Consider the following 23,395-nt stretch of genomic DNA (forward strand, 5'->3'; position numbering starts at 1 on the left):
TTCTGTCGACGGGCAAAAGTGGCCGACGCCACATTCCAGGCCCCTTCGCCGACGGGAGGCCAGGCCGTCACCGACGGCTAGCAGAAGTTCAGTCCGCTGGAACTTTTCGTTTTATGTTATTTTTCATATTTTGAGACCCCGAGTTGTTCAAAATCCTATTTTATGATTGAGTAAGACCCATATAAAGCCCAATAAGGTATATGTAATCATGGGTAGTGGTTACGAATGAATGAAATCCTAAAGGTCGAAAGAAATGTGTCGAATGACGTGAAAGAATGATGAAAGTTTAAAAAGTGAGTAAAGTTTAAAATGTGAGAATGCGAATGAAGTAAATACGGACTAATGAACTATGATGTATTGAAAGCTTGTGAACTATAATTTAAGTTCCCATACTTCTCAGAAATGCCCGTTTTATGTTCCTGGCAAGTTAATAGAAGATATAATAAGTTATGTAAAGTTATGTAGATCGTTGGCGATAAAGTAACATTTATGAAAGTCGAATGTAAGGTATGGAATGGCATGAAATGACTGACGAATGTATAAAGTGGAGTATAGACTAAAGTGCTTGGATATATTAAGGAGCCGGAATTGTTAATAAATAAACAAAAAAAAATGATGAGATTAGTGGAGAAAATAATTTGAAGAATGTGAGTTAGATGGAAATTCGTATGAAAATTCGGATGAATGTATGCTTTGATCAGAATTATGCATTAGAGGCCTGTACTTTGTACTTGAATGGTGTGATGCTTATGTGTATTTAATGATTTGCCTTGTTATGATTAAGAGGCGAATATGTGCTAAATACGAATCATACGAGCTTATTAGTAAAGGATGCGTTGGAATTATGTTATATAGTTAACTTGAATGATAATTACTATTTGTAGAATCATGAAGCATTAGCATGTGAAAGTACGTGAAAGTGAATGTATGTATGTGTATTGTTTGGAGGATTACGTAAATTGTATGTATGAAATACGTAGAATATTAATATTACGGTCTATCATATTTAGATGATTACATGTTCAAAAGTTTGAAGTGTGTAAGCAAGACAGTTGACTATTTAAAAGTCAACAGTATAAGGATATCATGAAATGGTCATTAGACACAAATGCTAAAGTAAATAGTTAATGTGTTATGTATTAAGTGATTTACGTGTTATGCTTGACGATAGTTTAGTTGTATGGATTGGAAGTGAGATAACTGATAATAAATGCCTCGTTTATACGAAATTTGACTAACGAAAGTCAGTTAACTTATGAATAGAAAGAAAATGAATAGTTGTATGTATGATCACATAAGCTAACAGTGTTACGAATGTAATAATATGTAAGGATGGAAATCTTGTCAGTTGATTCAAGTATGGATGGCAAACGGGGTAAGAGGAAGCAATGAGGTAAGCATGAACACTAAAGGTAAGTGATTTCGCAATCGCTTCGAATTCATCTGCATGAAGGTGTATACGTGATTGAGTATTCGAAATCAAAGTGAAATGTATAAATAAATGAGAAATGTTATGGTACGTTTTGTTGAAATTGTTGGCATAATGTTAAATCGATAAGACCTCATTATAAGGGTAAATCGGTCATAAATTTTAGTTGAGAAGTTCTAAGGCGGAAATGAGAACTTGGTAATGTTGATGAAAGGTATGGGAAGAATATTAGTTGGGATGTTAACTAAAGACATTTTGTAAAGATGTTCGAATTGAAAGTAAGTACAACATGTACTGCAATACTTATATACAAAAAGTATTGGGTAGTGGTTGACCTTATAAGGTTATGTTGTAGAAGACAGTAAATAATAATTACTTACAAATGCTAGAAGTATTACGTAAGAAATACAATGTGTAATGTAGGATACTCATTAGTAGAGACATGTTAGGTAACGTAGGTGAATTAACACTAAATACGGTGAATGAATAAATGGAAATGGTATATTAAGGGATGGTCATGTATTGACCGAAGCTCGAGAAAAACACGAGAATCATCTCACTTATGTCCGGACAAGCTAGTAAAAAGGGGTCTAACGATTCTTAAGGGATCGGGTCAGTATAAGAGAGAAAGATAAGAATGAAAAGTTTAAGCTTACGATTGAATGTAAAACAAACTCAAAAAAGAAGGGTGGGAACACCACTAGAAATAGGATGTAGAGTGTTGCGGTGAGACGCGCTACATGAATTAGGACATGGAATTAGTGTTAGGACCCAACACTTGAAGTTGAATGTAGAAGATTAATACGAAAATATATCATAAGAAATGACATGGTAAATGATACGACAGAAGAACGAAAGGTACGGATGAAAATGTTAGAATCTGAGAAATGGATTCAACCCAGTAAGAATGAAAGGTAATAGATTAAAAGTTCGAATCCGTAAGTGAAGACGAATTAAACAAGTAAGAATAAAAACTAAGTAACAAACTCAAATAAGTTATACGGTTCAAATGGCGATCGTCATTCGAACCCGGTATTTAATGTTCGGTTTGTCAAGTTTATTACTAATAGGTGAGGGGGTGTTAGTCTGACCTTGAAAGGTTAAACTGCGAAAGTTGGAGAAATAACCAACAAAAAGAAAGGATTGTATGTAAGAAATGGAATGTATGATATGTTTTAGCATGTACGTAAGAAAATTGTGAAAGAGGCAATGGGCGAACAAACACCCCGCAGGACGCAGTTATGAAGGGTTATGTGCTAACTGTTTATTTATAGACAAATAGGATGGAATTCTTAGTGAGATGTTAGTAACGAAGCTAGTGGAAGGGTGCCCACGAGTGGTAGCATATTTCATGAATAAATGAGACCAAGTCTGGTACGGAAGGTACATATAAAGAAGCGGATCGATCCGGCGCACGGATAACCGACTTATGCATTGAAGGCGAGGTTAGTAAAATGTTTAATTCTTGATTAATGATAAGAATCCGTAGACTTATTTGTAAGTATGAACAAAATGAATGGTAGAATAATTATGGTATGGTATACAATGATCGACCTGTAACGGTCAGCGTGAGAAGGTATGAATGTCATTAAGAGGGAGATCTAAAGGCCTTAAATGAAAGTTTGAGTTGAATTAGTTAAATGCTCGTATGGTGCTCGTACACAACATACCTAGTTGTTATCATAAGTAGTTCATGCAAGGAGCTAATAATAAAGTGTGCGAAGGATTAAATTTAAGGCTAAACTCAAACTTGTGATTAGTTCAAGTGACGGTAGTAACCGTAGAATGATACCTTATACTCGTATTAAGTATGAAAAAGTAATTAGGAAGTGGGTAGTTTTGTATTAGTACCACAAAATCATTAAATGTTTATAGTATACGTATAATGTTATGCTAAGCCCTCATATGAATAAGAAAGTAATTAGAAGAACGTTAGTAATGGGATAATGTGGTTTGCTCATGATTACAATAATGAATTATATCGTGCATGATTCGTGTGCGGAATGAAATAAATCGATTTATTTATATTAATAAATGTATGAATATGTTTTGCTTATTTAGAAAGATAGGAACAAGCCGTAAGCATAAGCTTGTATGACCAATAGTATACATTTGGAATAAATTTCAATGAACGAACCGCTAGTGATGATATATGCTAGGAACTAGCATTATAAGGTGAAAACGACACTAATAAGAGCTCTGGATCAGATTCTGACTTACATGTGATTATGAAAGTAATTTACTTAATTTAAGAACAGAGGGACAACGTGTACAAATACCTTTATGCATGAATGAAACTCTTGCCAAGATCCCGAATGCATCTATGTTATATTAAGCATCGTGAATGAATAGATGAAAAAGTAAGAGTAGAAGTGGTGTAGTTGGAATGAGAAAGGTTTCGGGGACGAAACCTCTTTTAAGGGGGGTAGACTTGTAACACCCCAAAAATGTTTAATATAACAATAAGTAAAAATAAACAAAGAATTTAACATAGTTAATGAGACGGTAGTTAGTTTATGGAGAAGCCCAAATTAAACACTCTTTCAAAGTGGGAGGGTTTAATGTGTAAATAATGAATTAAAAGTTTTTAATAATAAACAAAATTGAAAAATACCCACATTTGGGGGTTCTGGGTTCGATTAGAGCATAGGGAAGAACAAGCAAACCCTAGTTTTCTAAACTCCATCAATTCACTTGAAATCTCAAGAAGAATCTAATGCATGAGCCCCTATTTTCGAGTATCAAACCCTAATTAGTGAAGTGGTAAGTTTTATTTTCTGAAATTATGATTTGTAGGATGAGGGTTACAACCCAATCTCGATTTTTTATGTCTAAATGTGAGAAATCTGAGTTAGGGTTACCTTCTAGGACAAGAATCATGTTGATTTTTAGGTTATTTGAAAGATTTTGGTAAAAACCCACTTTGTGAAATTGTGGTATGAATAGGATGATCAAAGAAGCTATAATCATGTGGAATCTTGAAATATGATGATGTAGTAATGCTTGAATATTAGAAAATTTATGTAGGATAAAAGAAGGTTATGAACACGGGTTGAATGTTAGATGAATTATAAGATGAACTAGTAGGAATTCATGCTTTGTATACTTGTACATAATGCTAGTAAATACGATGCCCACCAAGTGTTTGATGAAATGCTTAAATGAAATGACTATGATTGTTCATTATGAACAAATCGAATGAAGATGATGTAATGATGCTAGTATCCGTTCCAAACGGGTATGTTAAGTAAAGTATGCTTAGCCTCTATTTGAGACAAGCATGTAAGGAACCGTTTAACAAAGTGATAGACTACATTCAATATGAAGGAGAAAAAAGGATTTCTCCCTCTATTCAACTATCCATCCAAGAGCATTTGGCTGGTTAGCAAAGTAAATGAATGATGCTTATCCGAGAAAGAAATAAATGGGTTTATTACCGAAAATTGTTAGTGGCGAAATACTAACCTATTTGTTATGTCAAATGTAGGTAAATCCTCAATGTAGGAGACTTGGCAAATTGGAGCGAGCATATGCACACTTTATGATCATCAAGCGCTTCCGCAATTATGTATTAATGTTTTGGGTCAAATGCTTGTTTTTGTATAACATTGTTGGTAGTTACACTTGTTAATACTTGGTATATGGTTTTTAGTCGTGTCTAGTCGAACGGGTCGTAAACTTGTTTGTTTAATGATGGTTAATATAGGGATACACTCGTCTTACGGACGGGTCATGCCCAAATTTTGTTAAAATCATGTATTAATGATATTAGTGTTTTCACCTTTTAAATTGAGAAAGATTTGTACACTTTAAAAATTTATGTTCTAGCATCTTTTGGGTGTCATTTCTACTAGACTCAAATGCGGGTCTTACATTTTTGTAACCGCTGCCACATCACCATTCACTTTTCTCCCTATAAAACCCTGATCAAAACCCCCAAACAGGGTTTTTACTGTCGAATCGAATTCAAAATTCCTTTCTCAAAGCAGTTATCATCCATTTCTCTCAAAATTACTGGCAGATGTGCTAACAAAAGATCAGCTGGCAGATGTGCTAACAAAAGCATTAGACACATCTACCTTTGAAAGCTTGATCTCTAGGATTGGCATGCTAAACATGGAATAACAAGCAAAATCCTGTTTTTCTATGAATAAAAACATTAAAATGTTTTTAGAAAATCAAAAATCCATCCTTAATAATAGCAAAAAATGAAAATTTTTCATTAATCCTTAAAAGTCTGCCATAACCACTGTTTTTGGTTCAAACACCTGTTTCTACTAAATGTTGTCCACTGCTGAAAGTCAATCTCTGTTCTCTCATTTCCTTGTTAAGCACGGTTGATCAAACATCAGTGTTTTAATCCACTGATAGCTAAAAGTCACCCATTGTTTTCATTGTTACCGTTGCAAACCACTGATATTGTTCCATCAGTGGTTTCCTAACAACTGTCATCCATTATTCATCAGCGGTTGGCACGTGGACAGTACTTAGCGGTCAGATCTTTTGTAACCGCTGCCACGTCAGCATACACCTTTTCCACCTATAAAACCCTGATCAAAACCCCAAATAGGGTTTTCACTGTCGAATCAAATTCAAAATTCCTTTCTAAAAGCAGTTACCATCAATTCTCTCAAATCATTTCTCCATTTCATTTCTCAATCGCTCATCTTCTTCATTCACTCATAAAAATCCATGATTCATCATGGCTCTTCCATACAAAGCTCCTCATAACTACTTGGGTTTACTCGAAAAACCCAGTCATACCACCACCTTCGATTCTGTCATAGACGCTCTTTCGTCCTTAAAGTACAAAACTTTGTTGACCTATGATGCTCCGATCAACCTGGAAACCCAAAGAGAGTTTTGGAAAAATGCAAAACTTGAAACTAAGGATAAAACGCCCTTAGCCATTACTTCTACAATAAAGGGTATTTCAGTCACCATTACTCCACAAACCATCTCGGAGGTATTTGAACTCGATGATCTTCAAGGTAAAACTTATTTTCCAAAAAATGAGTATCAAACTGATTTCATTGAAAGAGGGTATGCTGAAGAAATGAAAAAAGAAACTTTACAAAAGGGGAGTTTTCCATCCGCCCCAAGGTTTTTATTTCATACCCTTCTAATGTGTGTGTCAAACAAAACCACTGCTTTCAATGAAATCCCATTGAAGGTCCAATACCTGGGTTATGCTATAATGAATGAAGAAAACTTTAACTATTCCTAGGAGATTTTCAATGATCTTGTTAAAAATGTTAATAAAAAATCATGTTTATTATTTCCAAGGTTTTTAAGTTACTATTTTAGAAAGAAATTTTCAAAAGATAATGCTCATGTCCTTATTCAAGGAGAGCCTTTTAGAATAAACAGCCTAACCTCTGAATCATTTACAAGGTTGTCAAAACCTTCCAAAACACAAGCAGAGGTACCTGAGCAGACTTTAGTAGCAACCACTGCTCTTCAGTCACCTGCTGTTGAGCCCACTGCTCAAGGTGATCACAGCAGCACAACCACTGCTGTGAAACCCACACCTAAAACCACCAAAAAGCCCAAAAAGAAAAAGATCCAGAAGCCCCCCAAACCCACAAAAAGGTAACTCTAGAAGATGAGATCCCAGAGCAACTACTTGTGACATTACAAAAGTCACCAGAAACCACTGCTGCTACTTCCTCATAGTAGATGGAACAAAGATATCCACCTTTGCCTAAAACTTCTCCTGCATCCTCACAAAAGGATCAGGTTGTAAGTAAAGGGACACCACAATATGAAGCTCTGGATCCACTTGGTTCCATCTTCCACAGTCCAAATCCCATGGACAAATCTCTTTCTACCCCACATCCTTCATCAATAACATTACAACAATCCATGTTACCTCTATTGGATGCAGTTGATTTAGCCCAGACACAAATCAGTTCTTCTCAATCACCTATCACTGAGAATATGCCACAACAAGTGACGGAGTCTGGTGTCTCAATCTCTGTTAACCCACCAATAGTTGAGGAGGCTACACTGCAGGAATTACAAGTAATTCCTGTCAGTAGTTCAAGTGGAGTAGCAACTACAGGAGTTGGATCCACTGGTCTACACCTGGCCAGTTGTTTCATCAATCAGGCTTCCTTGAAGGCAATTTCCTCTCCAGCAACCCTGATATCCACTGGTGTGTTTGTTTCAACCACTGGTAATCTTAAAAAGATATCAATTGCTGAGGAAAGAAGTCCCTAGTACCAAGAAAAAGGGGCATCAGTGGATGACTTTTGGGAAACTTTTCCTAAGTCAACTGCTGATACAACCATTGCTGGTGGGAAAGAAAATGATCCCATTAACTTGGGTGATGCTTTAAAATATAAAGAATTGACGGCAAGAGTGGATACAATTGAAACATCTGTTGCAGATATCAAAACTATGCTGCAACAGTTGTTACAAGCACAAAAAGCAACACCCACTGCTGCACCAGCTCAAACATCTGTTCCATCATCTGCTCCTACTCCAAATGAGCTTTGGGAATTATTTCAACCTCTGCTTCACAAACAAAGAGAACATGCTGATCAGCAACATGAAATTCAAATTCAAAAGATCAGAAATTTAATGGAAGCTAGGTTCATGGATACACTAGCAGACATCAAGGCAATCAAGGCCCATCTATTGCAAACCACTGGCACTGCTCCTCCTACAATAATCTTTGTTGATAACCCACCATCAAATGATGCCAAAAAGGGGGATAAAATGAAGCAGTTAAAGAAAAGGGGATATGAAGATGGTCTGTACATTGCACCAGAGAAATCCAGTATGCTTGCAGACCTCCCTAGGCCAGATGGTTCCAAAAAGGTTGATGAATCGTTAAATGCCTTGGCTAATGAAAAGGCAAGGCTGAAAAAGGATATGGAGGCAAAAGGAAAATCAAGGTTTGAAAAGGAGAAGAAAGTCTTTATGGAGAAGGAAGAGCAGGGTACTTCTGAGCCCAAGGATGAAGAAAAACCTAAGCCTAAAAGAAGACAGCCTACTAGACAAGTGAGGCAACCCAAATCCATACCTTCCTGATCCACAAAACATACTCCCAAACCTCCTAAAAGCTCCTCTCATGAATCTTCCAAACCAACAAATGTTGGAACACATGTTGTATCAACAGCTGTTGATACTTCAGTGGTTTCAGCAGATGTTAACCCAACAACCACCACCAATACATCAACACACACTTCAACCACTGCCATCACTCAATCAACCACTGCCACAACAAAACCACCATCAAAATCACCACCTGCCAAAAAGCAGAAGACATCAGATGACATATCATCTGTTGTAATGACAACAGTGGTTGAAACACTAGTTGTTTCAACAGCTGTTAGTCAATCACCTATCTCTTCACAAGCCATTGTTCCTTTTGATCCAAAAACTCAAATAGAAACATCTTCTCCCAAAAAGGTGTACACAAGAAAAACAAAATTTCAAGTACATGATGACGATATACCAGCACCTGTTCCCATTTCATCTGCCCCTTGCAATATCACCAAACCTCAATCTTTTATTCCTTCAAAATTGTTCAACCCAATCAAAGATCCTATAGAACTCCAAGGATATGACTCTGCTGATGTTGTACCAGTAGCTGCCAGTTATCCACTGGAACTGCATGCTGTAAAGAATGAAATGAGGCAGTTTTACTTAGTGGATGATCCTTCAAAAAAGGAAATTCCCTTCCCTGATTGGTTATAGAGATCCAACCAACATAAATGAGTATTTAAAACTCAAGGCCAGGCAAGATGATACCAGAGCTAGACTTGAATGCCAAGGGAAAAGTGACAATGAAGTCTCAACTCATACGCAGTTCTTGCTCATTAAAGTCAAACAGTTGGAAGATTATGCAAGAGACCTAAGCAAAGAAATGTCTAACCTGCCACCAGAAGCTAACTTGCAGGAAGATCTGAAAGAAGACATCATCAAGCTGATCTTGAGTGAAAAATTCTACCCTGCCACAGCTAAACAATTCCAGGACTGGCCGCTTGTTGCTCTCAAAACAGAACTGAATAGAATTGAAAGAATAAAGAGAGATCCAGGCATGAAAAGGTTAGCACCAAATTGGAGCAAATACAAAAAGAAAATTGATGATCTTACATTGGAGTATAAAAGAAAGAAGCAGGAATTGGTTAATGCAAAAGTGGGAACTGCCAAAGCCATATCAAAATGGACAAGGCAGTACACTGACGAGGCTTATGAAAGGCTAAGAAAAAGGAGAGAAACAGATCCTAAACTTCTAAAGAAGCCTGATTACAAAACCACTGCTAAACCAAAGCATCAGGCTCACACTTCTGAACCACTGTTCACATCATCAGATACCTCTACCATTGTGGTAAATCAAAGTAAGAGGCAAAAACTGACTGATGAAGAAGAGAAAGAACTAGAAGTTGTATATTTCAAAGAAGCTATCAAAACAATGGCACTAAAGGATTGTCAGCAAAGCTTCAAAACATAGCCAAACAAGTTCTGAACAGGCCACCATCTCCAAACTCATCAGCAAATAAACCTCTCCCAAGAAACCCATTAGATTCAAAAATACTAAAGTGGATGTCTGATCAAAAGACCCATGTATTGACTCTGATCAGATCTAATGGTGTAGTGAAGCAAATATCAAGGGAAGTAGTACTTGGCCTGGGTGTTGAAGATTTACAGGATCTCCTTGAGCTTACACTTTGCAGGGATGAGCATGATACAAGTTCCTTAGATTTTGAATTGCAATTTAAAGGGCAAGTTAGGGAACTTTTGATGAGACAATAAAAATCCAGAATAATGAAGAGTTTTGGCATCATCTGTTCCAGGGAGAACATTAATCCTTAAAAGTCAGTTACAACCACTGTTTTCGTTAAAAATTTGATAGTTAAATGTTATCCACTGCTGAAAGACAACTTCTATTTCTTCATTCTTCATGTTTACCATTGACTGACCAAACATCAGTTTTTCAATTACTGTTGGGTATCCACTGATTGTTAAAAAACACCCACTGCTCACATTTTTATTCTTGACATCCACTGATATTGACCATCAGTGGTTTCCCTAAAAAACAAACACTCACATTTTTATTATTGATCTGGTTAATTAATTATAGAATTCTACAATGAAAAACACCCACTGCTCACATTTTTATTGTAATGATGTTGTATTAATAACAAATAATAATTAATATAACTAAGTTTCCCGAGCCCGGGAAGCAATCCCGGATAATAACCTAGTTAAATATATGTGTAAATGATAGTTGGATTTAAGAATTTAATGTTAAATAATTAAAATCTTATTTATAAATTTATCAAAATACCCTTTTAGTTAATAGTGAATTTGGATGGAGTTAGGGTTATGGAGCAACATAAAATAAAAGTACAAACCACGGGTAGCAAAAAATCCATTTTTAAACTATTGGGGCAAAATAGTTAAAATAACCAAACTACATGGAGCAAAAACGAAGTTAACTCGATATCTTAAGACACTTATGTAGCATCAACCTAGGTATATTTTTGTTAAATATAGTTTATCAATTATGACTCAATGTATGACAAACACCGTTTTTGCTAAAATATTCAGCAACATCTAAAGTTTGTATTGTTAGTATGTGTATCGTACTAGTCTTTAAACCATTCCACTATAGCATATAGTAGACTAGTACTTAAAAGTTTAAAAAGACTCAAAACAACACACTTACACCGTATGAACTTTAATAACAAAACTAACTTTAGATGTTACTTAACACGGTACCTAGTTTAGTGTAAAATAGATGTTCGCGGAATACAATGGATAGATAGGCTAACCGAGCAAAACCCGACTCGGTTGCTATTCAAACATATAAAACCAAACATAAACGCAAACATATGTTTCGAAACACTGATCACCGCATTTCAAACTTCATCGTCATCATCGCCTTCTTCCTCCGAGAAATCACTAGCTCTACCAGTAGATTTCGACACAGGTTCTTCATCATCATCCTCGTATTCATCATCTTTGTCTTCAATTATCTGTGGTGATAGGGCTTTCGGGTCGTCTTCATCATCTAAATCCTCCTGTTTTGCTAATTCATTAGGCAAAATAACTTCTTCTTCTTCATCGTCATCTTCGTCGTAGGGCGATTTGATGTCCTCGGGTGCAGGAGCTTTTGTTGATTCTTCAACATTGGTGGGAGATCCAACTGTTGTTTCTTCAGAAGGTTTGATGAACTCTTCCACCTGTGTAGCATCAACCTATAGGTATATATTTGCATGTCATAAAAACTTATTGCCGTTAAAATATATAACTAGTTAATTACCCAATATTCATCAGTTCCTTCCACCATATGAAATTGCAAGTTATTTAAATATATTCCCTATAAATATGCTAATGATTGTTTGTGGTCTATGAAAAATAGATATTTCATAATAAAGATATTTTTATCAAACTGCCCAAACCAAAGAAAGTCGACCAGTTTGAAATATATACGGTTAACTACCAAAACTGAACCGTGAAATCTTAAAACTGTGAAAACCGGCCAGTTTGACCAACCCGGCCAGTTTGACCAACCCAACCAACCCGTCCAATGCTTTTTTTTTTTTTTTTTTTTTATACTGTAGTTAGCGGTTCAACCTATAATTAGTGATTCTAAGCATGAGGGGGGTTCATTAGAGACCAACATATTTAGAGGAAACCACTTTTTGTCAACATCTCATATCATGAATAATGACCGTTCTCATCTCATCCATGATCAAAGTGATCAGATGGCTCGAAAGAACTATTGTTTTTACTAATTATTTGTAGTTATCTAATGAACATGCCCCTTTTAAGAGTGACCATCTTCATTTCAACAAGTTCTCACTTGAGAATTTCATAAATTTCGATCTCTGTGGACTTTTTTTTTTCATAGAACGATGAACAAACGTTGAATATGATCCTTGTACGACGTTATTTTTCTAATTCGACAAAAAAGTATTGATCAAATATGATGTAAATGATTCGTTCTCTCATAAAAAGTCGTATGAGAAGGAAATATATGTTGTTTTCGCCCAATACGATTGGTTGTGTTGTATGCGAAGAAAACAATGAAGACATGCATGGAATATTAAAGTATGAGAGGAAGAACCTGAGCAGAGGCCATTTTGGTATGAGATGAGATAGTGAAGAAGTGGAAGCAAACGAGTTGTTGAATGATGATATTTGTTAGAGAATGAATAACATATTTATAAGCAAAAAGGGTGAAAAGAAGCAAGGGAATAGTTGGAGGGGGAAACAATGGTAATCTTGAAAGATAACTTTTATGCTTTAATGATTCGATGGGTGTTGGTTAAGGTTTTCGATCCAGGGTATGATGGATGTGTGTTTTGAAAGTGATTATCATATCATATGGTTATACTTTATGAATGCAAATTTATTTATATGATGTGAACTTATAAGGATTTTGTAATTATTCACAAAGAACCAATGCCATTCCCACTTGTCTATGAGAAATGGCCTTAGTTATAGCCTGATTAAAGGTACATGGTATAATTTTGTGTGTGTGTGTGGGGGGGGGGGGGGGGTATGGGGTAGAGAGTATTATTGAAGGGTTAAGGTAAGGTGCTTTGATGCTTGAAACCACTTGCCAAAAGTTTTGATGCAAAAGGGTGCCTAATTCTTTGAACATAGAAGGTGGTTCAACCCTTTTCTTTTCAACTTTGGGAGGTACTTCATTTGCCTTTCTTTCTTTATGGTATTCCATCAACTTATGCCCTTAAAAACTACGATACTTTAGTAAAAATGTAAAATATAACCATGCTAAGGGTGATATACTCATTTGCCATCCACCAATGAACAAAAACTAGTCACACCCATTCAACTTAATGGGAGAAAATTACACTGTACTAATAAAGTTTTTCAAATATTCTACTAAATTTATCTAAACTTTTATGTAAAGAGTAAACACCCAACTTTCATTATGTGATTTACCTGGGGATTGGAAAAATTACACTATAGTATAAACTTTTCCAAATGTTCGATTAAATTTATTCAAACTTATACGTAAAAATATGCAACATTCAGAATGTGTTTCAGATTTGAATTGATGGCATTTCATAATTTTGTTAGTCTTTAAATTAAGAAATTGACATGAATCAGTAAATAATTGATGTGAATATTTATTTATTAAAAAAATAATGCACCAGATACAATTATATTATGTGATTTTTAAGATTCTCTCCTAAAAAATTGATTATGTGCTTATTTATAGAGTAAATACGCGTGTATATACAAAAATTAAATCTTCAAACTAATGGAAGTTAAAAGTAGAGATTAGGGGGGTCAGGTTTTTTTTTTTTTTTTTTTTTTTAGGTTTTTGGGGTGGGGGTGTTAGTTTTTTTGGTGAGGTATAGTTTTTTTTTTTGTTTTTTTTTTTTTGCCGTGGGGGGGGGGGGGTGGGGGGGTTTGGGTGGTGGTGGTGGGGTGTTTAAGTTTTGGGTGGTGATGTGATGGGTTTAATTTTAGGTTATTGGACACTTGTCACTCTATAAATCATTCTTATACTTCTTACAATTAGATGCCTTTGTAGAATAACTTGACCCTATAAGTAGACGTGCACAAACCGGGTTTTTTTAATACTCAGGTACGGGTATGATCGGGTTTTGTCTTTTCGTGTATTGGTCATACCCAGGTCGGGTTCGGGTATTGGCCAGAAAATCTATACCCGGTGTACCCGGGTTCTGGTTTTCAATACCCAGGTATTAGAATACTCTATTTCCGGGTCTGGGTAGGTTTCTGGTCGGTTATGGTTCGGGTTTGGGTATAGATCGGGTTTTTCGATTCATTCTTTTGCATAAAACATAGAAATATAGTGGAAACCTTTATTTATACATAATATATGCCTTGAAATCTGTCCAAAAAAAAAGCTTAGACAGGCTCTAAACGTTCAAAATAAAGTTGTTGTACACAACGGATCTGGGTATTACGAAAACCCGGGTCCGGGTATTACGAAAACCCGGGTACGTGTTTTATGGAAACCTGGGTACAAACCGGGTACTAAAAAGCCCGAGTTTGGGTATTGAATGAAATACGCATACCCGGTCCCTACCCTACGGGTAGGGTCGGTTTCGGGCTTTAAAAACCCGATTTTCTAATACCTGAGTTCGAGGATTTCTTTTCCGTCGGGTTTTTCGTTCACCTCTATTTAAAGGGATGGGTGCATTTTATTTGTATATGGCAACGGCACAAAATTTAGATTCTTTTAATTTTTTTCATTGGTATATAAAAACATTAATATCAGTCATTTTTTTACAAGTGAACTTCACAACGGACGGCTAATTCACACCCGCAAGACACAGGTCCGCCACCACTCATTATCAGGATTGTGTTGTCTTAACCGGGTCCACGCATGATCAAGAGGGTCGGCTCTTGTAGAGGGGGCAACTCCTGTCATGTGGCAGGAGGTTGGAATTTTCTCAGGGACAACGTAACGCAATATCGGTCATTTGGTCTATCCTTAATGGATAAATCACATTGGGCCCATTGGGATACCATTTTCAGTTATAAGAAGTTGGGCAAAAGGTTTTATTGGTCCGGAAACTCTTATGTTAGGCTATCTGTTATTAGATGCCTAGAGTCTTTTGCCAACATCACCACACTTGTTTTTCAATTTAATTTTCACGTGAAATCATTACACACATTTACTTTTGGTTAATAGTAACTTTTCATATGAGTTTCAGTGGAGAGAAGTCTTGGACAAGGTGACCCGTTGTCACATTTTTTTTTTATCATTGCCGACAGCTTTCCAAGACGTTGAAGCAACGGGTTTATTAATGCGAATGCTGTATTGATTGATGGTAGGGGAATGGAGTCTTAGCAATATTTCTAATATGTTGGGAGCTCTAAACTGTTTTTATTTAGCTCCTGGTCTGAAGTTTTTATGTACACAAGTCGAGTATATTTAGAGTGGGAGTGGATTATCAAGAGGTAAAGGAGTTTGCGTGTGTTAGAGCATTCACATCCAACCCACTAAAATCTGTGAGTGGAGTTTTTATAATGTAAAGAGGAAGGGAAATATAACTTGGAGGAGTGGTTGAAAAATCATTGTTTATTTTTATAATGGACTTTGACGCTTTGTTGCTAACTAGTTTCTTGCTCGTCGGGTTTTCTTAATAATTTAAAGGACTTCAAAAACGAGTGTGAAAAGAGAAATCACTTTACCTATGTGGTAGTGACGTAACACCATTTTTTTTAAGAGCATTCACATCTCTTTCATCATTTTTTTTTCTATAATTACACTAAAAACAACTACGTTTTCTTCGTTCTTTTAATTAAATAATATTTTTTTAGTATAAAGATCATATACAAATAAGTCTTAACATACAAAAGAGCCTTAACATGAAAATTGAAGGTTTTTTTTAATTTTTTTTTCCATCTACTTAAGGATCATATACAAATGAGTCTTTCTCCTCCACTCACAGCCACTTTCAAAATATATTATAAAATTATATAAGATGAATAATGTTCTCTCAAATATTCAGATAAACAATAACATTTTCTCTCTTCTTCACTTACAACCATTTTTTTATAACTAGTCGTTTACCCGCGCGATGCGGCGGGAAACATATCACTTAGGTTGGTGAGTTTAGGGCTATGTACGGGGATGTAGTTTCCGATGTGGCGTGCGACGACGATGGTGGCAGTGTAGCAGAACGTGAGGGTCGGTTGCGGCCTTCTTTAGCGACGGAGAATCAGCGGTGTGCGGCGATTGGTGGTTTCGTGATGGCGTTTGGTGGTTATTGTGTGACGGCCGGTTACCGGCTTCAGGAGAAAACAAAGACAATTGTGTGATTCTAGTTATGTTATGAGGGGTTTTAAAGATGTGGGTAGATCAACGGTTTTGAATGATGAATTGTATCATCGGTTACAATGAGTCCTTCGGCAGTGGCGAAGCTTGACGTTTCCGACCAGGGGGGTAACTATGTAAATAACATTTAAAAAAAGAAAAAACAGACATTTGCGCGATGCGGCGAAGGCAACATATTACAACGCAACACTCTAAAGCTTGAAAATTTTAGAGGTTTGTTGGGTGATTAAGAACATCCAACAATGTACTTATTCGGTTCACGCTTCTATCATTGTAGATGCCATTAAAAAGTTCATCACCAAACCCGGAACCTAAAGAATACGGGTTAGTTTGGTTTATTAAGCTCCTTATGTTTTGTCTGTTTAGCTCGTTATGTCTACATGTGTCACAGTGTTCCAAAAGAATATGGTTTGTTAAGCTCCTTATGAATCGAAGCAGTTAGCAATGACGCGTAAAAGTGTTAATTCGGTCTGCTAAGCTCGTTACGTCCCAACATGTCACACAATACTAATACGTAATAACATTTATAATAGTCAACTAAAGGGTTCGGGTGTGAGTATACACCTTCCCGCGTCAACGGTTTATAATATGAAATGCACCCGAGTTCATTGATAAACATGTTGACCAGCCTAGACTTGCTTTCACCGGCGATGCTTAATAATTATTGGGTATGTCTCTATGTATGAACATGAAGTACGACATGTTTTGCTATTTTTGTCCACTAGTTTTACTTCATCCATTATTTCTGTTAACGAGAAGGGCGATTCGTTCATTTTATATGATCAAATTGTCTTTCTAGTTAACAGAATTACATATAAAATTACCGAATTGTGTAGGAACCGTTCGCGTAAATGAATAAAGTAAAACAAATTTTATTTAACAATTACAATACAAAAATTAGAAAGCTAAACAAACTTGTACAAATACAACTGAAATAAGCCAAAATACAAGAAAGGAGTAGAAACAGATTGACTGAGGCACGTGTTCAACATGCTTCCCATAAAACAAATTCCGAGTCTCCCAGGAGTACTCATTTTGTTTCCCAGGGTACAACAGCCGAAGCAGCGTACTGTCGGATATGGCCTACAACCCGAAGGCTACCTTGAAGAATGCTGGAGATGATCAGAACACTGTAGAGAGAAAGTTGAATTTTGCTGTTGTGTTGCTCGTGTTTTTCTGCAGTGGTAGAGATGTTGTATTTATACTGCATCTTAATCGAAACAGTCAAAAGAATTAAAGGAGAGGTTTAAATTGCATTAAACGTCTTCAATGCCATTTAATATGTCATTTAATTCGCAGTTATAACCGTTTGACTCGTCAGTTTCGAATGCTGAACTGAAATTGCTCCATTATTAAATGCTGGAAGCCTCTGCGCGCGCGCAAGATACACTGGTGCGCGCGCACCGACGTCTGCATGCTCATGCGCGCAAGCGCCATTTTGGCTCACTGCCATGCGTGCGTGCGCTACACTAACTCAGGTCTATGCGCGCGTGCGCCACGTCACCTGTGAGCCTATACTAGCACGTCACACAGTCGCGCCGTATTGGCTCACTCTGGTGCGCCGCGCATGTTACCTCACCGCGCAACTGCGCTCCTTGATGCCACGTGTACTCGCGCGCGGACTGCCACGTCACGAGCCTCGAACCCGCACGCCACTTCAACCACTTGGTCCTTGCAGCCCCTTTGATCCACCACGCGCATGTGGTCAAAAATACAAAGGCGGCTCTCAAGCGGCTCGCGGCGGTGCGAAGTGCAAAGTGCGCCATCAAAGCGCCACATTGTGCCTCATCGCCCATGCCACGCACGCGCGCGTGTACGAGTTAGGGTGCTGATGCGTGTGAAGTGTCGTATAGTTTTTAATGTATATTTTAAGGCCTTTAACACTTTTTGGACAAGTTTTAAATTTATAAAACATGATATTTACTAACACTAAACACACATATGGGCAAGTGCACCCATCGTGAGCGTAGTATAGTGTTGGTAAGATACCGAGGTCATCCAAGGACACAAGAGCTTTTAATACCGGTTTATCCTCAACGTCTAATCAAATCAAAAGTTTAGAAAAAGGTTTTTAAACTAGAAAAATAAAACTAACTAAAATGCTGAAAAATAAAAATAGATAGACAAGATGAATCACTTGGATCTGACTCGTGTTTAGTGTAACCTTTGATTATTTCCGCACTTTTGCACTTTTTAAGAGATCATCTTAGTTATTGTAGTAGGCCCCTCTTTTGAAGGCGACGTTACCCTCAACCCAGTAGTTTGAGTCAGCAAGGATACAATCCTAAAGGGTTGGATTATTGAAAGATAATTAACTAAGTTATTAATGCGTAATGTGGTAGGCCCCTCTTTTGAAGGTGACGTGACCCTCGGCTAAGTAGTCTGAGTCAGCAGGGACACAATCCTAAGTAGCCGGGTTAAAGTTTTAATAGTAGCTTACATATGAGGGGAACAAAGAGTTTGGACCCCCGCCATCCAATACCAGTGGGTATTGAAGGAGGTCCTACTAAATTTGACCCAGGTCCTTGCATGATTTATACACTGAACAAGGCAAGAATCTTACCAAACCATTCCCTTAACCCCCGACCAGGTAGCCAACATATCTCCATATAGACCGTGGAGATATGAATGGTGAAAATCTTTTATTTTATATAGACAGTAAAATAATGCCAAGACACCACGGACAAATGATATGGAAGAGTCACCTTCAACATAAGAAACTAGTTATTAAAGTCATTAATACATAACCAAATAAAAAGTGCGAAAAGATTAAAAATAAAAAGTATTACACTAGACACTTGTCTTCACCAAGTGATGTAAGAAACTTAGGCAAACATGCCCTTTGATTGTCAAGAACTCTTACGATCAATCTTGGATCCCGAGACTACTAACACACTCTATGATGGATGATGGATGAGGGTGGTGGATGATGGTGTTGTGGTGGAGTGTAGGTGAAGTGTGAGATAAGTGGTGTGCCAAGGGATGGTTTGCAAATGAGCCAAGCACCCCTATTTATAGCCTGCACAGAAGCCCGAACACGGCCCCGTGTCCACCCATCTTCTCTTTCTTCATTAATTGCAGTTAGTCTACATTAGTTGACCACGCCCCCGTGTCCGCTGGGCATGACCCCGTGTGTAGAAGCGTATCTGTACTATCAAGATTTCCTTAGATTCTGCGAATCTTAGAGTTGACCACGGCCCTGTGTCCGCTGGGCACGCCCCCGTGGTGGGTGATAGAAGCTTCTACAACTTTGTCTTTTTTGCAGACACTTGGGCACGCCCCCGTGCTCACTGAGCACGGGGCGTGTTCAGCCTTCTGTTCTCTTGTTTTTGCTTGGGAAGATGTTGTCGGGGGGTCGGGCATGCCACGTTTGTTCCTTTTCTTGTATTTATGTCAGATTAGCTGCCTTTTTGCTTCTTTTGTTCATTTGAGCTCATTTAATCCTGAAAATACAAAAGGAAGACAAAAACACACTTTTTCCAACATTAGCACTAAAAAGGGTTAGTTTTATGTCACATTTGATGTAATTTATATGTTTCATTTTGCACACATCAAATACCCCCACACTTGAATCTTTGCTTGTCCTCAAGCAAAACTCTTTATAATGTGGCTTTTACACTCCCAAATGGAACGGGTAGAAGAGAAGGTTTTTGGGCTTGTCATAGAGTGTCGGGATTTCCAAGATTCTTTATTAAGTCTTATTTAGGTGGGTAAAAAGGATGATGGTTTTGGGTTAAGAAATGAAAAGGTTTAGGCTCAAAGGGGTTAACTAGGGGGATTTTGGGTAGGTGGTAAAAAAAATTGAAAAATAATGGTGTAGAAAGAAAAAGGGTTAGTCCTAATGCCTCCATCATTTACTTACTCGTGTTTAAGTTGGTAAGGACCGGGAATGTTCGCCGTGGCAAGCTCTAGAGTCGTAAGAACCAAGCGGCTATTCACACAAGAAACGGAAAATGAGCATTTAGTTTAAAGATATGTATTTTTATGTTCAATAAAGGCTCAAAACTCACTTTTTGTGGGAATGGGTTTTTATGTGATCAAGTATATATAATCAAATTTTAACTAGATTTGTCATGCCGTTTCATAATTTTCTTATGTTGGTTCTTTTTATCACGACGCTATCGGTTGTAAATTTGTAAAAATATAACCATTTTTAGAACTTGAGATTCCCAAATTAAACCTTGACAAGTGAAAAAAAAATGATTTTTTTTTGAAAAAATTTGGGTTTATTAGCGGTTCCAATAGAGTTTTGTGTAAGGCTTGTGATTAGGACTTGCAAGATTCAAGGTTTTAGCATCCCCCCACACTTAAATTACACATTGTCCTTAATGTGTCCCATAAGTTTTTAGGTTGATTGAATGTGTAAAAAGGTGTGAAAAAGCAAAAAATTATGTTACTGGGCGTCTGGACACGGCCCCGTGGTCAGATCGCCAGTAACAAAAAATAGTAAAAAGAAACAGAAGCCTGGGCACGGGGGCGTGTTCAGCGAGCACGTCCCGTGTCCAGTTACCTGAACTGGGCATTTTCTGCAGATGGCTGGGCACGGGCCGTGTTGGCTGAGCACGGCCTCGTGCTGAACTTGCTGTAATGAAGAAAAGTTTTCGGGTGGCCCTTTTTTTGTGCATGGGGTGCTGGTTCAAGTTTCCCTTGGTATCCTTCACCATCCCGAGTGTGTTTTATTCCTGAAAATTAAAACTAAACTAGACAACATAAAAATTAATCTAAACTAAACTAAGGATAGTTCTGCGGAATGCCTCCGTGGTGCGCCACGTTTATAAGGGTCCTTGGCTAGACCCAAAGCTTGGTCATATGCTACCCAAGTGGGATGCTTTGCATCCCATGTTGCACCGTCGGAGAGCATCATCCAAACTTGAGTCTATGACTTTCATGTAATTGAGTGGGTCGTCGTTTTCTACTCTCTTTCCAACTCCAAACTTCATTTCCTTGTACCCAATCCTCAATTTAGTGTTCCATCATTCATGTCTACCACTGCTTGGGCCATAGCAAGGAATGGCCTCCCTAAGATGAGTGGTACTTCGGTATCTTCTTCCATAGCTAGTATGACAAAGTCGGCCGGGAAGACACATTCGCCGACTTTGACCAATAGATTTTCAACGACACCTTGTGGATATTTGACGGACCTATCGGCGAGTTGTATGCTCATTTTTGTAGGGCTTGTTTTCCCTAGACCGAGTCGGTTGATCATTGATGCGGGCATGAGGTTGATGCTAGCCCCGAGGTCGGCTAGTGCAATGCGAATGGGGGATACCCCAATCGAACAAGGAATTGTGAAGCTTCCAGGGTCAATTTTCTTTTGTGGGAGTTTGTTGAGTAGCAAGGCGGAGCATTCTACGCCTAAATTAACTAATTGCAATGATTCAATTTTCCTTTTATGAGGGAGGAAATCCCTCATAAATTTTGAATATTTAGGCATTTGAGTTAGGACTTCGATAAATGGAATATTAACATGCAATTGTTTTAACAAATTTGCGAACTTTGCGAATTGCTCATCGGTCTTTTAGCGAATTAACCGACCGGGGTACGGAACCGGGGGATTCTTGGTGGGCTCTTAAATTGGTGGAGAAGTCTTCTTGGTTGTAGGTACCCGTAGGAGGTAATGGAGCTTCCTCGGGACACACGGTACTGTTTCTCAATGTGATGAGATGTACTTGTGCCTTTGGGTTGGTTTCGGTATTACTTGGTAACGCGCCTTGTGGTCTCTCGGAGAAATTTTGAGCTATTTGATTTAATTGTTTTTCAATGTTTTGAATACTAGCTTGTTGATTTCTAAAATTTGATTCCAATTGTTGAAATCGATCCGAGTTTTTCTTTTCGTTGTCGGAGATGAGGCGAGATACGGTAACTTCAAGCCTTTCTCGTCCACCTTGTTGTTGAGTGAAATTTTGTGACTCGTTTCTTGGTTGTTGAAAGTTTGCGCATTGGTTTAGATTTTGTTGGTTACTACCATTGTCGGGTTCTCTCCAACCAAGGTTAGGGTGGTTACGCCATCCTTGGTTGTAGGTACCCATAGGAGGACCCGACGGCCTAGTTCTATTATCAATGTAGTTTACCGATTCTGTTTGATTATCTACTTCTTTCATACAACTCCAATTTTCATGTGGCCCACCACACCCCTCACAAGCCATAACCGAGGCCGTTTTTGTCATTTCTAACTTTTTGATTTTTGAAGAAAGGGCCTCGATTTGAGCTTGTAAAAAAGTGCTTTCATCAACCTTATGGGCGCCCGGGGCAATAGATTTATTGCCTCGGGGAGCGTGCCACTGAAAATTGGTTTGAGTAATTTGCTCAATCTGATTATATATTTCATTTGGGCGACGATTACCTAAAAGTCCCCCGGAGCTAGAGTCAAGTGTTTGTCTTGTGTGTGGCAACAATCCATTATAGAAAGTGGATACTTGTTGCCATACTGCAAGACTGTGATGAGGACACTTTCTTAGTAGTTCCTTGAACCTTTCCCAAGTTTCATATAAGGATTCCCCATCCTCTTGTGAATATGTATTAATTTCAGTCATTAATTTAGCCGTTTTAGCAGGAGGGAAATACTTATATAGAAACTTTTGGGCTAGTTCATCCCAGGTGTCTACCGAGCCAACTGGGAGGGTATTAAGCCAAGCCTTAGCTCGGTCTTTTAGTGAAAATGGAAACATTCGAAGGCGGATGGCGTCGTTTGATGCTCCATTGATCCGAAAGGTATCACATATTTCTAAGAAATTAGTAATATGTAGATGAGGATCCTCGTCCGCAAGCCCATGGAAGGTTGCGGAGTTTTGAAGCATTTGTATAAAATGCGGCCGAAGTTCGAAGTTGTTGGCTTCGACATTCGGTGCATTGATAGCGGTGCTGAGATTACCTATGGTGGGTCGTATGTAATCCATGAGGGTACGTTGGTCCGACATTGGAAGTGGGTCCCCCGAAACTTTCTCTTGTTTTTAGCTTTAAGTCTTCTTCTTAGAAAGCGTTCGGGTTCGTCTAGAGGTTCTTTTTTGTCTCTACTAGAACTGGAGCTCATACACTACGTGGAAAGTTCAGATGTGGCGCCTGGGTTCCAAGTCCTACAATTAAAAAAAAGAACGTTGGTCAGAAGCTTCACCATAGCCCCGTGCTCAGATGAACACAGCCTGTGGTCGGAGATACAGTGATTG

At 37.8% G+C, this 23,395-nt stretch overlaps 1 protein-coding gene and 1 non-coding gene across 2 annotated transcripts; one reads left to right on the forward strand and one right to left on the reverse strand.

Moving 5' to 3' along the window:
- Positions 1-11,117: 11,117 nt before the first annotated feature.
- Positions 11,118-12,669, reverse strand: LOC110915732 (nucleolin). The gene is made up of 2 exons (XM_022160475.2): positions 12,516-12,669; positions 11,118-11,643 (listed from the first exon to the last, which is right to left on the reverse strand). The coding sequence occupies exons 1-2, from the start codon at positions 12,528-12,530 to the stop codon at positions 11,305-11,307; spliced, it is 354 nt and encodes a 117-aa protein (XP_022016167.1). The 5' UTR covers positions 12,531-12,669; the 3' UTR covers positions 11,118-11,304.
- A 9,995-nt stretch (positions 12,670-22,664) lies between these two features.
- LOC118488764 lies at positions 22,665-22,771 on the forward strand. Its single transcript, XR_004885299.1, has one exon. It is a non-coding gene; the product is annotated as a small nucleolar RNA R71 (small nucleolar RNA).
- Positions 22,772-23,395: the final 624 nt, after the last annotated feature.

Source organism: Helianthus annuus, chromosome 16 (genome assembly GCF_002127325.2).
Source record: "Helianthus annuus cultivar XRQ/B chromosome 16, HanXRQr2.0-SUNRISE, whole genome shotgun sequence".
In the NCBI taxonomy this organism is placed as follows: Eukaryota; Viridiplantae; Streptophyta; class Magnoliopsida; order Asterales; family Asteraceae; genus Helianthus; species Helianthus annuus.